The sequence below is a fragment of the Nestor notabilis genome, unplaced genomic scaffold (genome assembly GCF_000696875.1).
Source record: "Nestor notabilis isolate BGI_N333 unplaced genomic scaffold, ASM69687v1 scaffold1922, whole genome shotgun sequence".
NCBI lineage: Eukaryota > Metazoa > Chordata > Aves > Psittaciformes > Psittacidae > Nestor > Nestor notabilis.
Genome location: NW_009916780.1, coordinates 32,223 through 48,986, shown reverse-complemented (window position 1 = coordinate 48,986; position 16,764 = coordinate 32,223). Strand labels below are relative to the sequence as shown.

Below are 16,764 nucleotides of genomic sequence, written 5' to 3'. Positions count from 1 at the left end.
AGGGAAAAGAATAATAATTGCTATTAAACAAAAAACCAGAGCAATCACACCACAGTGGCTTGAAGCAGTTGGTGCCTGATGTCCACACTGTGCGTGTTTCAGGTTTATCTTATCTTTAAAAGCTGTTTTTTTGGTGTCTTTGCATGAACGCCCACTTGTGACTGGAACATGTGAGGTGTATTCTGGCAACATACCTTTCATTTTGGTTTCACTACAGCAGGAAGCCAGAATAGACACTCCAGGATTGCTCCTGATGCAAACACCAGTAAGGGGGGAATGTGTTTCAGAGGCATGCTCCTGATCCAAACCAACACACACACGCAATGCTGGGGTGTTCCCATTAGTAACAGCTAATGTCCATGTGCAGCAAGCTCTTAAGATGGTATCAGAGACAGAAGCTGGCAAGTTGAATGGGGCTTAATCCTCTGCTTTAACCTTCAGACTGTGCTGCTTCAAGGAAAACAGACCAGGTTTAGAAAGACATTTTCCTAGTAGTTAATTTGCAATCAAAACTGTGTGACATAGAGGCAAGACAGCTAATTCCAGTGACTTTTGCTTTCAGGTATGCTTTGCAGTTCGCTTTGTTCCAGCAGAAATGCTTCAAATTCTCTCTGTTTAAAACGAATCAAGTTCATGTTATTGTAATCCCAATAACTGCAGGAAGAAATAAGTGGGATGTTTTTAGGTAGAACTGACACATTGAACCTGCTTCACAAAGTCTATCACCATTGGTGAGCTCTTCCCTCATATCCTTTGCTCGTGGGTTTGACATTACACTGCGATGAGGGCACCTGCCACTTGTGATGGTGGCTGGTGCGAGGCAGGAGATGCCACGCTTTCCTTCCAAGTGGACCAGCAAGAAGCTGTTGGTTGGCCAGTTACCTCTTACAGGCTGAGGTGCATGTGAACATCTGCTGTGATGCTTGTTTGTTTCTGTAAAACACATTTTAATTATCCTAATGCCTTTGTAATATGTTCTTTGCTACAGAAGAGGAAGAGGAACAGGTGCCCACCGATGGAGGTACATCTGCAGAGGCCATGCAGGTGCCACTGGAAGAAGAGGGAGACATGGAAGAGGACGAAGCAATTAATGATGAGAACTACTTGAGCAAAAGACCATTAGACAGTCCTGATGCTGAGGAATTTCCACCCGTGAAACGGCCAAAACTGTCTGTTTCCAAAGGGGACACCTTGGACGGAGCTTTGGAACCACGTGAGCCTCTTAGCTCAATAAACACTCAGAAAGTACCACCAATGCTTTCTCCAGTTCATGTTCAGGACAGTACAGACTTAGCCCCTCCTTCACCAGAACCACCTATGTTGGCTCCCATTGCAAAATCGCAAGTGCCAACCCCCAAAACTTTAGAGGCAAAGCCCTTTGTACCCAAAACAAAGTCCAAAACAAGTTCTCCAGGACAGAAGACGAAATCACCTAAAACTACACCTTCCCCAGTGGTAACTGGAAGTCCCATACGTTCACCAAAAACTGGATCCAAAGAGAAAAAGTCACCGGGTCGCGCCAAGAGCCCAAAAAGCCCTAAAAGCCCAAAGGTTCCCGCTCATGTTCCTCAACCACCGGTCAAGCCTGAAACACCAAGTAGAACCCCTCTGGCTGCATTAAGTGAGAAGATAGGAAAGGAAAACATTCAAGTAAAACAAGGACAGATGCCACCTGAGCCTGCCACCAAGCCAAATATTGAAAACCAGACTAAGAAAGTACCAGTGATGGACAAAACCATCGATGATTCAATCGATGCTGTGATTGCTCGTGCATGTGCGGAACGAGAACCGGATCCCTTTGAGTTTTCCTCTGGTTCCGAATCAGAAGGGGAAATTTTTACCAGTCCGAAAAGACTTTCTATATCAGAGACTACAACTCCTAAACCTTCTGTTTCTGCCAATAACACAAATAAGGCAGGAGCGACTCCAATACCTCCCTCAGGTGGAACTTCAAGTTCAGACATTTCATGGACAATGGATGACTCAATTGATGAAGTCATTCGAAAGGCAAACATGGGGACACCTTCTAATCCACCTACCAACTTCACTTACTTCTCCTCTCCTTCTGCTTCGCCGCCAACTCCAGAACCTCTTCTCAAAGTCTATGAGGAGAAAGCCAAGCTGGCTGCATCAGTAGAAGTGAAGAAGAAATTGAAAAAAGAGCTGAAGACAAAAATGAGGAAGAAAGAAAAACAAAAGGAAAAAGATAAAGAGAAAAACAAGGAGAAGAATAAGGAGAAGGAAAAGAACAAGGAGAAGGAGAAAGACAAGGAAGGAAACAAGGAAGCAAAGTTTCAGTGGAAGGAACTACTCAAAGATGATGATCTCGATCCCTATAAATTCAAACTAAAGGACTTTGAGGATGCTGACACAAAAGTAAAGTTGAAAGATGGTAATACCAAAAAAGACCGAGAAAAACATAAAGATAAAAAGAAAGAGAAAGAGAAAGGCAAAAAAGACAAGGATAAGAAAGACAAAGAGAAACTTAAAGATAAGAGTAAGGAAGATAAGATAAAGGCTCCATCAGCACCTCTTGTGTTACCTCCCAAAGAAATGTCTTTGCCCTTGTTCAGCACACCAACTGCCATGAGGCTTCCCAGCATGTTACCTTCCTTGTCTCCAATGCTTCCTGAAAAACTGTTTGAGGACAAAGAGAAACCAAAAGAGAAGAAGAAAGACAAAAAAGAGAAGAAGAAAAAGAAAGAAAGGGAGAAGGACAAAGAAAAGGAAAAGAAGGAGAAGGAAAAGGAGAGGAAAGAAAGAGAGAAGAAAGAGAAAGAAAAAGAGAAACACAAACATGAAAAGGTAAGCTGTTTAGACGGGTTGAGGTGGCATACTTGCTTGGAAAACACACATGGATTCCTATATTTGCTGCTGAGGAGATCTGTGGTTGCAGGTTTGTAAGTTTTAAACACAACAGCTCCAAGGAAGACGCCCATCAAGAGTTTCAGGGCTTGTCCCACCTCTTTGGAAGACAAAACAGTGGAAGTTCAATCCTGTGAATTGGAAATGTGAGATTGTCCGTCTGGTTTTCCTCAACTCACTTTTCACTTTGAAAAGCTGGGGCTCAGACAGCAGCAGCAGCAGCACACACAAATATGTGTAGTGTTGCAATGCACAGATTTGGTTCTGTAGCTCTCCACTGGTAAGGCCAGCATCTTATACCTGCCATATAGACTTTACTGTTTCAAAGCTCTAGAAGCCAGTAGATTACCAGGTGGACAGAAGTGAGGAGCAGGCTACCTTCAAATAAACATATTCCACAGTAGTCTCAGATGCTCAGAAGAGCTGCCGAATCTTCTCTTAGCAAGACTCCCTCTTGTTGCTCCAATTTGTTTGAAATAAGAAAATTGTTCTCAAATTATGGTCTAAATGTCACCTTTTGTTTTGAGGCTGATGCTTGAAAGAGAGAAGGGGAGAGCTGATTGTCAAGTGGGTTGAGCTCCTTCCACTCCTGTAACTCCTACTGATTTGCATCAGCCAAAGATAATTTCTTCTTTCCAATATCACCTAATCTTGAGAATATAGTTAATATTTCCGAAATGAAACCAGCATATTTGCATGTTATCAGATTTGAAATCCCATTAGAATCGGCTCCTCTAATTCAGGGTTTGCTCTAGTTTTTTTGTCACTTCACCTTTTAATACGCATTAAATTGTTAATAAAAAAGAAGAAAAAAAGAAAAAGATTGTCTTCCTATGTGATAACCTTGGATACAGGATTTCCTAAATCTCTATCCTTAGCATTAGGAAGCACTGCGTAACTTGTGGTTTCACCAAGAAGCTCTTTACATCCCGCTCTGAGTGTAATACTCAATTCATACAAGCTTAGATGTGGGACATTCCTCACCTTCCTTCTTTGCCACTATACTCTGTTATGCGACCTGCTTACTGAAACTCAAACAAACTCTTGCTATCCAAATTTGACATGTTTTTTAAGCTCACAGGTGGTTTTCCATGCAGAATCTGGGTGCTCTGGAGAACTAACGTTTGTCTGCTGTGGATGAGTCGGTGGTTGCCCTGTTGTCCATGTAAATTTAATGTCTGGGTTTAGATGCAACAGCACTTCCATGGATTCCCCATTTTGTCTGTTTGCTCCTCATGCCTGAGGTGTTTTGTCAGTATTCCACTGAGAATTTCTGCAGAGAATCATAGAATTCCAGACTGCTTTGGGTTGGAAAGGACCTTATGATCATCTAGTTCCAACCTCCTGCCATGGGCAGGGATGCCTCACACTGGAGATTTCTTTTTAAGTTAAATGCATGTATGTATAAAATAGAATTGCCTGGTTTCCATACATTTGATTTTGCATTCCTTCTGCAAATCTCTATTTCTGGTTTGCTTTGGAGCAGTAGAACAGATACACAAAGAAATACAAACTGGTAAAGCTTTAGTATAGGCAGAAACATTAGGAAATATATATGTATATAGGAATAGAAATATTAGGAAACATATATATGGTTTAGTGCGAGGTGTCCCTGCCCATGGCAGGGGGGTGGGAAAGGAAGAAGTTTAAATATTTTTTATTGGTTGGAACTGGATGATCTTAAGATCCTTTCCAACCCAAACCGTTCTATGATTCTACATATATGAGTTCAACAGTAATAAAACCTTGGACAAATTAAACTGACAAAGCTGCCCATTACCTCAGCATGAAGTCCCTGTCGAAAGATAAACTTGAAAGCTAAAATGCATGAAAGAGTCCCCAGATAGAATTAAAATTTAAACTGATTCTGGATAGATAAGCTTTTTTTTTTAATTTTTTTTTTTTTCTTTTTTAAATCCACCTCTTTGGTGCAAGTCAGGATTTTAAAAATAAATTTTCCCCTTTAAATCTCTTGAGTGATTCTCATTTTTTGCAAGGCCGCACTGCTGGTGTCCTGGAAAAATGGAGAGTTAGAGCTTTATCAGTTGGTGCCCTGAGGTATGTGGCAAAGAAGCTAAATCCTTGAAGATTAGCAAAAAAAATGCAGCACATGGCAATAAGGGGCTTATATGACTACTAGTATTAGTTCAGGTGAAAGAAGTAATGCTTATACATAAAACTGGACAAATCCACTGACAATGTATTTTTAGTTAGCTACAAAGGAGTCTTATATTGCTGGACTTTACCTCTTTGGTGATTTGGGAAGCTTAGTAATCCACTGTAAATGCTCTTCTGCTGGCCCCAATTCCCAGTATTACTCCAGAATGCTGCTCTTTCGTTTTAACCCCTAAAAGTACATGTTTCCTTAATTTAGGTTTTAGATCACACAATGACTTATTGAGGCAGCAGTTGTGCAAATGATTGAGTTACTGCTCAGACACTTAACTTTCATGGTGCATCTGCATCAGAGGTGTAAGTGCAACCTGAAGGATGGGTTCGTGGGCTCACTGCAGTTTCAGCTCTTGATGGCCAGCAGAAAACATCAGATTTCTATTTCTAATATCATTATACTTAAAGAGTGACTCAATGTTTCCGTTTTTGAGTGGTGTCATAGTTATTATCTAAGTGTGATTCCCATCCTGTTGGGAAGTTCATAGAATCACAGACTAGTTTGGGTTGGAAGGGACCTTAAAGCTCATCCAGCTCCAACCCCTGCCACAGGCAGGGACACCTTCCACCAGAGCAGGTTGCTCCAAGCCCCTGTGTCCAACCTGGCCTTGAACACTGCCAGGGATGGGGCAGCCACAGCTTCTCTGGGCACCCTCACGGGGAAGAGCTGCTTCTTTATATCTCATCTAAATCTCCCCTCTGTCATTTTAAAGCCATTCCCCCTTGTCCTATCACTACGTGCCCTTGTATGTTGAAGCTTTTTATCCCGTTTTCACTGTAATTTTGCCCCTGGAAGACACAGAACGGCAACGGGTACCCTGCATAAACAGCAGGAAGCAGATCTGAAGGCTGCATGCTGGAACTATGCAGTGGTGGCACTGAGGAAGAGCAGCTTTTGTGCAGGGCTTACCTGCAGCTCTCTGCTCCACAGTAGCAATATAGGGTGCTGCCCTTGGAGCCAGAAAAGGAGGCAGTGAGCTGGGGTGCTGCCTTGCACGCACTGCCAGATTCAAAGCAAACACTTGAAGCAGTTACACACCACTTCTACTACGGAGATTACTGGGTGTGTTGTAGGAGTGACTGAGCAGCTCAGGAAGCAGCTGCTGACCCAGTTTCAGCCTTAACCTTAATACACTGAGCTGTACACTAAAGTGGTTGAGGAGCTGCTTCATGAGAAATGGAGCTGTCCTTGCATCAGGGCAAGGCTTTTTGGAGCTGCCTCAAAAGAAACTGCCCCTCATCATGAATCAAACTCCTACCACTGATATCGAGGAAGACCAGGCTATATAGGATATAACTGTGAATGCTCCTTAATTTTCTCTCTGCTCCAGTCATGCAAACCCCACACACAAACCCATGTAGAAAATTGCTTCCTCTCCTGTTGTATCAAAGGATAAGATTTAGGATTGTCATGGAGCAGTTTTCCTCTCACAGCAGACAGTGATGTGGGTACCTGAGCTTAAAGTGTTTTATTTGCTTTTCTTCTGCCACATGAACCCACACCACTGTTGTTTGGAACAGTTTGTCCCATCCTTGACAGTGCTCAAGGCCAGGTTGGACACAGGGGCTTGGAGCAACCTGCTCTAGTGGAAGGTGTCCCTGCCCATGGCAGGGGGTTGGAACTGGATGAGCTTTAAAGTCCCTTCCAACACAAACCAGTCTGGGATTCTGTCTTTGTAGTACACAAATAATAATACAAAGGGTCTTTCTACAAAGGACGGGTGACATAGCTGTCTTTCTGTGCTGGGTGCTGCAAGCTAAGCAGCAGTGCCTGTCCTAGAAACCTTTGTATTCAAAATAGGCACTGCAGAAGGAGGAGAAACCTGCAGGAAAAGAGGTAAGATAATCTGTGCAAAGCCATGTTCCTGAAGCTCCTGTACCCAGGATTCAATTCCATGTCTTTATCGCTTGGACATCGCTACAGGTTAAGATATTGGAAAAGCAGTTAAGAGATGTACCTATGGGAAGTGGCAGTGAGATTGTTGCAGGCATTATGAGCTTCAGAGTTAAAAAGCTTTTGCAGCACTCCAGGGGAATGACATAACAAAAAAATCATGCTATATAAACAAAAGAGTAGAGAGAGGCCTGTGGAGTAAGCTAATACATATCAATAGAGAGCTTCATTGAAAAGCATAGTTAACTGTGTCACAACAGAAATACTACTCAGGCTGCAGCCCTTCTCTCTCTGGAGTAGATGAGCAATTCCAATTCTCTGGGCAAGGTGCATGGCACGGGGCTTTTGTCATCGCCATTCCCCAATGTAAGTCCTAACGGAGTCCTCCCACCCTGGCCTGCTGCCTCCTGCACTGCTTTCTGTGCCTTGAATGGATTGTTTGCCCCCCTTTCTTTATGAAAGCTTTTAAAACCTGATTTCTCTCGCTGAGTTTTGCTCACGTTTCCATTTAGTATATGCAGACTATTTTTGTCTCTTTCAAGTTCCTGGACCACGTTCAGCTAAGTGGTTATTTTATTAAAGATGATGACACACATGCTCAAAATGAGATCAGTCTCCCTTTCTTTCTCTCTCTATATATATGTACATATATAATGTATATACACTTCTCATAGGCATGTAAGTTGAGCACCTTATGTATGGAGAATCATTACAGTGTCAACTGTAAAATCTGAGATGATTCTGTACAGATTTTGCAAAGCAGTAGCTCAGGGGGAGTTGGTAACTTTGCAGATAGTAGTTCAGAGAGTTTAAGGATATAATCAAGAGGTTTAAATTCCACCAGAAACTGAGGCTGGCAACCAAGCTGTTTGAAAAATAGCCATTAGAAACCTCAGTTTAATTGCACTAAAAAGCAGTGGTTCGGTTATACTTATGTGGATAAGCACTTTCATAAAGTACCCAGTGTTGGTGCTTGGGGTTTATTTGCTTTCTCTGTGTCTACTTTTGGTTCAAGAGGGTCACGGTCCACTTATATGATGAAATAATGGAAATAATTAAATTTCAATCTCAGAAAAAAATGCAAACACCCCAGTGGGTACCAACTGAGTTTGAGAGCTAAGGTCAAAGCATTTCTTATCATTGTTTAGAAACATACTGAGGCGTTTGTGTCTCTAGAAGAATACTATATTGGGAAGACTTGACAAAGTGTATGAGCAGGTACAAATGCAGTGAAATTTCAAGTTGATTTTTTAGCCTAGAATTGCTCTTTGTCATTTGCTGCAGTTTGGAGCTCCCAACAAAACTGACCATCGTCTATGTCACAGCATGAAGCGTGAGAGAGCAGTGATCAGCCTCTCAGAGGTCTGTCTCATTAAGCTGATATACTCTGGTGAACTCCATCAGTGCTTTCATGTAATTAATATATTTGGGGAGTCTGCTTGCAGTCTCTGATTGATGATTGTGTTCCCTTGTACAGATAAAGGTGGAACCAGTTGTTCCAGCTCCATCACCGGTTATTCCTCGGCTGACATTAAGAGTGGGTGCAGGCCAAGACAAGATGTAAGTACAAATAAATCCATCTCTGAGGCTTATGTTTACTGCAGTTCATGCTCTGTCACTTGTGGCAGCTCTTTTCAGGGGGAAATGCTTAACAATCAGTGGCAAGTTACATTTATACAGCTCTGACATCTTTTAAAGTCCCATCCATCCATCCATCCACCCATCCATCCATCCATCCATCCGACTGTTTCTCACTCCATGCTTTTCTAGGGCATGGATTACAAGACTCCATCTAGACTCATATGATGCCTCCAGTGACATTTAATGAGGTTTCCATAATAGATGGTTATCCCTATTGTAACCTACAGCTAAGTTTCATAACACTCTTCAGCTAACAGTTGTTTTATGCTTTAAAACATAACACTTGAAGTTCCTTTATAGGCATCTGTTTCATTATAACTGTTGATGAGTATTTATGAGTGTACCTAACGCATTTCAAATGGTGGTTCATTAGCTCCCTAATTACTGGGTGCTGTTGAACAAATAATAGTTACTTTGTACTGAGATCATCCAGCACAAACAGGTAGCTGGAGAGGCTGGGGAAACCATGCGTCAGTGGCCTTTTTAGGCTGGTCCTGTGTTGTATGTGAAGGGTTTCTTTTAATCACTTTTTTCATGTTGGTTTTAATGGCTGATGGTACACGTGAGCACCAAAGAAATCTTTCCATTCATCGTGTTAAATATCACTAATGTAGTTGTTTCTCTTTCAAGGCCATTAGGAACTGAATCTCCTAATGGCTAATTTTTCTGCTTTAGAAATTAAATGGCATCTTTGAGGATTATTCTCTTTCTCAGTGCTGTTCCACTCCTCCACAAGACTTCAGTAATTTCTTGGTTTCTGTGGGACACCCCCATCCCAAATACCAGGGCTGTTTCCTGCTCTTCAACCATTTCTACTTTCTTCTTTCACAATATCAGAGTATGATTTAAATTTTCTCTGCCTCAGATTGCTGTATGAAAGCTCCAGCTTTCTCAGAACAGTTGTCTGTCCTGCTGGGTATGATCTGAATGGGCACATCTGGACAGACTGCCCCTTTAAAGCTCACAGTTTCATTTTCCTCTGTGAGGAACTACGGATACTCTTAAGCTCCTCTATTTCAATGACGGTACAAGTGATTATATGGGGGAAATTAAGTAATATTTTCAAGGTAGAACTTCTGAATTAAAGTTCTGAAGCCATATTTTAGCACCAAAGAGCTGACTTTGCTTCCCATCTTATCTCACTCCAGTCTTTCTATACCCACACACATTTTGAGAAGGGACTTCAGACTCCATCTGCCTGCTACAGATCATACAGGTACATCATCATCAACCCTGCCTGCCCGTAGTGCCTGAGAGATACCAACATCTTGGTTTATGGCCTTTGGGGAAACTTGCTTCTGGTCCAGTTTCCTTCCTGCATCTTCAGTGGCACGTTGACCACCATCTTTTCCCAGGAAAGTGGTGGAATCATCATCCCTGGAAGTGTTCAGAAACCATGTAGACATGACCCCTAATGCCATGGGTTAGTGGTGGCCTAGGCAGTGCTGGGGTAACAGTTGGACTTGATGATCTTAAAGGTCTTTTCCAACCTGTTTGATTCTGTGATTTTATGATTCTGTCTGACCTTGGGTGTCACAAGGGGGACTTCATCTTCTCCACGTCCTTCAGATTGCTTTAAGCTGCATAACCAAGCGAGGTTTGAGCCATTAGTATTCCATCTCTATTTGCTTACTGCTTTCCTTTTTCTACCATAAGTATCTCCTCACTGCCCACCATACTGGCCCCTGAAGTTGTCCTGGAGTACGTGACTGCATCACTCAGTTGTACATTCTGGCTAATAGCTAATAATTTGGAGTTTCGTAATAGCTTTTGGGATTTTTCCATAGTTTTCCAAGGCAAAATCCAGGAAGAAACTTGATGTTACACAAGTAAATACAGTTTGTGCCACGTGTCTGTGGGAACTGCAATGCGTTGTGTGTCGATCCGGTGTCTAACATTCAGAGCTTGCAGTGGAGGTGTCCTGCTTTAAATACTACTTTTGCTTTCATCCTCAACAATTAAAATTCAGCCTGAACTTGGAGCATATTTTAATTTTCACGTGTTGTAACCATTATGAAAAGAACTGGTGTGGCTCTAAGGCAAAGCATTACAGAGCTCTGTGTGGCTTCGACCTCTGAAGTAATACCAGAAGTCTGGGCGACCTCTATTTAAAGTTATTAGTTGAAAACACCATAGTAGGATCATCAAGCTCTTAAGTAGCTCCTTAACAGGCAGAAACCAAAGCTTTTGTGAAGTGTTATTGTAAGGGAAAGTGAAACTTAGGTTTCATCTGTGTTGGTAATGAAGTGCCAAATATCTAGTAATTACAGTATAGAAATACTGTGTTTCAATTAGCATGTCTTTGGAGTTTGCTAGCATGGGATTGTCTGAGGATGTCATAAATTACCATGGAAAGGCATGAGAAAAGTTTTTTGGGATTCGTAAAATTCAATGAGTAAAACCCAAATGGAGTAATGAGTTATTTCAATGTCCTCTGTTCGAGAGGAGAGCTGTTTGGAAGCTTTTGAAAGTACTTAATTACCTGTTCAATGGAGGTTGGTTTGTTTGGGAGAACTCAAAAAAAGAAGAGTTGAGGATAGATTTAAATTGGACATTAGGCAGAAACTCTTCCCTGTGAGGGTGCTGAGGCGCTGGCACAGGGTGCCCAGAGAAGCTGTGGCTGCCCCATCCCTGGCCCTGTTCAAGGCCAGGTTGGACACAGGGGCTTGGAGCAACCTGCTCTAGTGGAAGGTGTCCCTGTCCGTGGCAGGGGGTTGGAACTGGATGAGCTTTAAAGTCCCTTCCAACCCAAAGCATCCTGTGATTCTATGAACTCCATCTAAAACATTGTCTTTAAAAGTACTTACAGATCTTGGTGAGGCCACAAAGTCTTTCAGGTACCTGAAAAGAAAGTGTCAGATTGATGATGCTTGAAATGGAGATTCCCATCATGCCATAAACACAGCACAACAACAGCCACATGAGGTTACTCAAATAACCCTGCAGTGGTGAGGAAAATGCCTTTGCAGTGTAGCAGTTTATTCTCTATCATTTGACTTCTTGGCTTCTCCGCTTGGACCAGTGATGGCAGCAGCAGAGAAGTCTCCTTCTTTCTGGTTTCTGTGAAAATGAGTACATATTGCTCCTAGATTCAAAGTGATACCTGCATTCGAGCTTCTCTGGTGTGCAAACATTCTTACAACATGCATCAGCTGAAAAGAGACAGCTATTAATAATAAAAGCTTAAGGGACATGAAAACGTACCCTTGCTGAAGGATGGATAAACCAATATTGGAAAAACTGTTCAACTTTAGGGTTTTTTGCAAGTGCTTTAACTGCACAGTAGAACAAGAAGAAAGTAGATTCTAATCAAAGCATTTCCATCTTAGTTACAAACAATTACAGCAATACTTGCATGGATGCCACATTAGAAGAAATTTACTGGATTCCATTCTAATGCAATTAGAGCTAATTTTGTTCTTTAAATGAATAAAAGGTCAGCTAGTAAATCTAGTTTATCTCAAGTCCAGGCTTCAATAAATTGTTTTATTTAATTTGTTGTAAAAGATCTTATCCTTAATGGGCCTGGCTCTTATTGGTTTGCTTGGGCTCTAAAATATTTATGACCATCTTTTTAGATATGATTTGAATGATATGTCGGAAGGGTTTTTTCACTGGGGTTTTTTTTCCATTCCAGTGTTATCAAGGTAGATTGCTAACTGAGTTAGTATAGGAAGGAACTAGAGATGCTATCTTCTTAAAAAACAAAACAAAACAGAAACCCACAGCTAGTATAGACTTCTAAATTTTAAGTCATCTGCAAATGGTGAACAGAATCTAATGCTGTTACTCAACTGCATCATGGTTTCTTTTTGTCTCGCTGTTTTTCATGCACAGAACTTTATATAAGCCTATTTATTGATGAGGTGTTGACATTCCAGCTACTACCACAGTTGACATCAACTTCAGCTAAAGTATGTGCTGTAACTTTTGATACTCCTGATAAATTTATTCGACATTCAAATACAGTTCTGAAGAAAAAACACATGGCTTCTGAGATTTACACCCAACCACAAAGCAGAGTGCCACTCAGTGGTTGCTGTTTCAGTGCTTCTGTGACTTAGAAGCAGGATATATATTTACCTTAAAATTTCAGGCCTTTGCTCCAGACTTGTACTTCATGGTGTCACAGCTCTGCCATCAGCAGAGGAACGTGGAAACCAGACATAAGAAGGGGACAGACAGGTATTTTAACAGTGTTTAACTTGTAAACCTGACCTGCTGCTCTAATGAAGAGGCCCCTTGTCTTAGATATTTTTGAAGAGAGTAGATATGTGACTTTCTCCAAAAACAAATGGCACACATGCTCAGATCTGTGTGTGTCTATAAAAATGTGTATTAAATAACCTGTGGATTGTAAAATAAAATCCTGAAAAGATTAAGGGATAGAAAAATCTTTGTTACCCAGATATTTAATTGACTTCACTGAATCTTTTTATCGCTTAGTAGGATATTATCAGTCCAACTTACATTCGTTTGGAGGCTCACTCGACTGCATGATGTCCCCATGACAAAAGCCACTGGCAGAGCTAACTGACATCCTTTGTAGGGAATCTCAAGGGGCAATGTAGACTAAATTATTTTGTGACCAGTAGATGTGACCTCTCTATGTAATATTGGTGACCTAGAAGCATACCTCTGGACAGGGGAACCTGTCTAATCGCTTTCTGGTTTATGACACTGAGTTTCAGTGATTGTCCATCTAAGAATCATAGAATCACAGACTGGTTAGGGTTGGAAGGGACTTTAAAGCTCATCCAGTTCCAACCCCCTGCCACGGGCAGGGACACCTTCCACTAGAGCAGATTGCTCCAAGCCCCTGTGTCCAACCTGGCCTTGAACACTGGCAGGGATGGGGCAGCCACAGCTTCTACCATAGTAAGATGCTCATAGCATTTATTATTGTAAGTTGTCAAAATAATAATACATGTCTGAAAAAGTGGAACCCTGAAAGGAAGTGCAGCTTGAGAAAATCTCCTCACTGAAGCTATAATTCTACCTGAAACACAGCTGGACTGTTGGAGGAGTTTATTTCCCATCAGTTTATGTGGTTTAAATCATCGCTGCTCCTTGCTCAAGATGCGTTATTTTAAGTGCAGCCACAGTTGGGCAACAGAATTGCAGTAAAACAGTTCTTTATTCATACTTTATAAAATTCTGCAGAACTTTATTATCAGACCTGCAGCATGCAGAGCACCACCAGATTTATTATAGTGTAATGTTCTCCAAAAAAAGATGCCTAAATGATGGATCTTCTATCTGCAGCGAGCTTGATTGATGTAAGAGTCGAGCTGCAAACTCTCCAGAGATTGAGTTTTCTTGGGGAAACTGCACACACACATACACAATCAGACTTTAAACAGGTAATGGCACCAAGGGAGGAGAGAAGAAGAAGGTATTAGCAAATCCGTTGATAAGCTTCTGATTGATCTAGTTGAAAGCAAGAAATTGGGCAAGGACCATGTTGATGTTCCCCTAAGTTCATTGGGGATTTGTAGTTGCTGCTGTAACATGAATACATATTTTTTTAAGACTGCTTAAACTCCCTGGGAATTATTAAAAAGAAAGGTAGATATCTAACACAGGCTTTCGTATTAGCTTCAGTTAAACTAGATTCTGCCCTTTGTAGCTACCAAGAATGCATCTTGTTTTTACAGTGTCACCTTCAGTGGCTATTCGAGAGCTTTGATTTTTAGTAGGGTTGTTCTTGTATGGATAAATCAAACCATGTGAAACTGTTACATTTTGGTGCTGTTTGGTGGAGAGCTACTCAGACTTATTGTCTTCACAGTGTTTGCCCACAATAGCTGAATAATGGGGTTCATTAACCTCCCTGTGCAGGCACATCCAAATTGTTTGCCTCTAGCCTTGGCTCCCTCCATGTGGCTGGGGAGGAAAGGATTGGCTTTTTATTGACTTGTCAAGCCATAGGTTTGCATTACCAGCCAAGTAGCTCATGACCCATTCCATTTACTTCACTGTTTTGTGGTGGGGAAACAGGTAAAGGAATCCTGCTGGAAGCCCCTCCTTCCGCACGTTCGGATGAATAAGAGCAGTGTTTGGAGCAGTTAAGGCACCGTGACCAAATCCTCCCAAAGACGTAATGCAAGCAGCATGGGGCTATTGTGGGACACAGCTGTGGGTGGTGTTGGTTACCCTGTGAGACGTTGCTTATTCAACAGAAAGCTCTGGAGGAGAATTTACTGTGGAGTTAAAGAGGAGGGGAAAAAAGTGATACTTCAGGGAGAAGAACGTAGAAGGGCAAACCACTGTATGCCAAAAGTGAACAGTAGCATCCAGGCAGCAAAAGTCTGTTTATTTCAGTACTAATGGGTATCCCAGTTACCTTACAGTGTAGCCTTTAGCAGAGAAAGGCTGTGTTAACCATGAGCTGACAGAATTAACTCTCTGGGTGTCAATCCCACTTTCGCTGTAAAAGAGCATGTAATGGTGAAATGGTTTCTGATCTGATCAATAGACCACCTAAGTGAGGAGGCAGAGGAATGAAAAACGATCCTGCTCCTCTCCACGGCTGCAGAGGTGTGCTTGAGGAATTTCAGTGATCTTTACAGCTTTCGTAAACCTTTGTGTGTACATACACATACCTGCATTTTTCTGTTCTGTGGTCTTTTAAATCCGAAGAGCTGGAGGACTGACTTCCAATGCTGAATGCTGAACGTGTTTTAATGAAGATACTGTCTCAGGTATGATTCAGATCCCTTTCCCGATGATTCTCTTTTAGTGTAACATATTGGCCTCAATCCTGCACTAAAATCCCCATGTGTGGTCTTGTATCCACCCAAAAGTCTCATTTGCTTCAGTGGAGGTTCCCCAGCCTCTCCCTTGCTGCAGGATTGCAGCTTTTACATGAAGAAAAGCGAGGAATACTGTCTCCCTTTTACCAAAACAAGTAAATGATCATTTTTGTTTATATTTCTAGGGGTAATTTAGAAGAGTTTTTTTCTTCTTTGAGTGTTACTCCTAACTTCAGATGTAGTCCTTCTCTTTTTTCTTCCTTTTTAATTACTGAAGCCACCCCAGCTAATTATTCATCCTGTTTATGGTAGGTGTTAGGCTGTAGCAAATGCTTTTCATTTTGCTGCTGGCCACACTGGGTGATGACTCCAGAAATGAATCCATAAGAAGGCTTGAGTCATTAGAAAACAAAACAACTTACTGTGAGATTCTTTGATTTTGCTGCTTATTGCTCAAGAGTAAAGAAATTGTATATGTATAACCACAGTTATAAAAAAACCTACTTCAGGCAGGTTTAGACACATAAGGGAATGGCTTGTGTAAATGGACATGGGCAGCTGCCCTTCTCAGGCACTACAGAAGCCTATCAAATGTGTGAAAGATGAGAAAGGCAGATGGGTATTTGTTTGAAAAATAGACTTTGTCCCGATAGAATATGACTGCAAGAGAGAGGTACTGATTTGCTCATGTCTTTGACAGAGGTGCTTCTTTTTAGTCACTCTTCTATTGAAGTTTTTAAACAAAAGTGAGGAAACTCTATAGACCCAAAGATTCATCTTGCATGGGGAGCTGGATGTGAAGAAGAGGGACATAAAGAAATAGCCGTCCATAGACACCAAAGCAAAAGATGGTCCTACCTGAATTTAGTAAAGTCGTCCTGTAAGCAGTTGATCTTTAGGTGTATGGAGCCTCCAAGTTCAGGACTGACCATCTCGCTTGGTTCTTTCAAAACCATATCTCAGTAACAAGCTGGAAATCACAGTTTTAGAGGTTTCTAAGCCCATTGTGGCATAATTTTCTGTTAGCTGATAAAATTAATATTCTAGACTAATTCCCATTGCAAAGGTTAGATATAGGACTGGCTTATGGGCCAACTTCTAGATCATGCATCCCATAACGTTTCCCAAAACAAACTACAATAAAGAGCAGTTTTCAGGGAACAAGTAAGAGAATATTTGCAAAGAGCTCATTGACATAAACATGTTCTACCAGCTTCTGGTTTTGCTGTCGAGAGCTCAGCAGAGGGGATAATGCCAGGTGGTTTTCACGTTGAAGCTCTGAGCAGCTTGTTATTGATGATAAGAGAGAAAAGAAGATGAAAGATACCAAGGCGCCACGCTACCAGCTCAGTTTTGTTTTGTCAGACTGGCAATGAACCATCCGAGATGTAAGTCAGAATGGTGAGAAAGAATGGGAGGAAGATTTAGGAGTCATCAGCA

General features: G+C 41.6%; 1 protein-coding gene across 1 annotated transcript in view; it reads left to right on the top strand.

The window, feature by feature from the left end:
* Nucleotides 1–972: 972 nt before the first annotated feature.
* Nucleotides 973–16,764, top strand: part of TAF3 (TAF3 RNA polymerase II, TATA box binding protein (TBP)-associated factor, 140kDa) — a 27,745-nt gene continuing 11,953 nt past the window's right edge. The window contains exons 1-2 of the mRNA XM_010024728.1: nt 973–2,805; nt 8,406–8,488. Of these exons, the coding sequence (XP_010023030.1) occupies nt 973–2,805; nt 8,406–8,488 (1,916 nt within the window). The remainder of the gene's footprint in view (nt 2,806–8,405; nt 8,489–16,764) is intronic.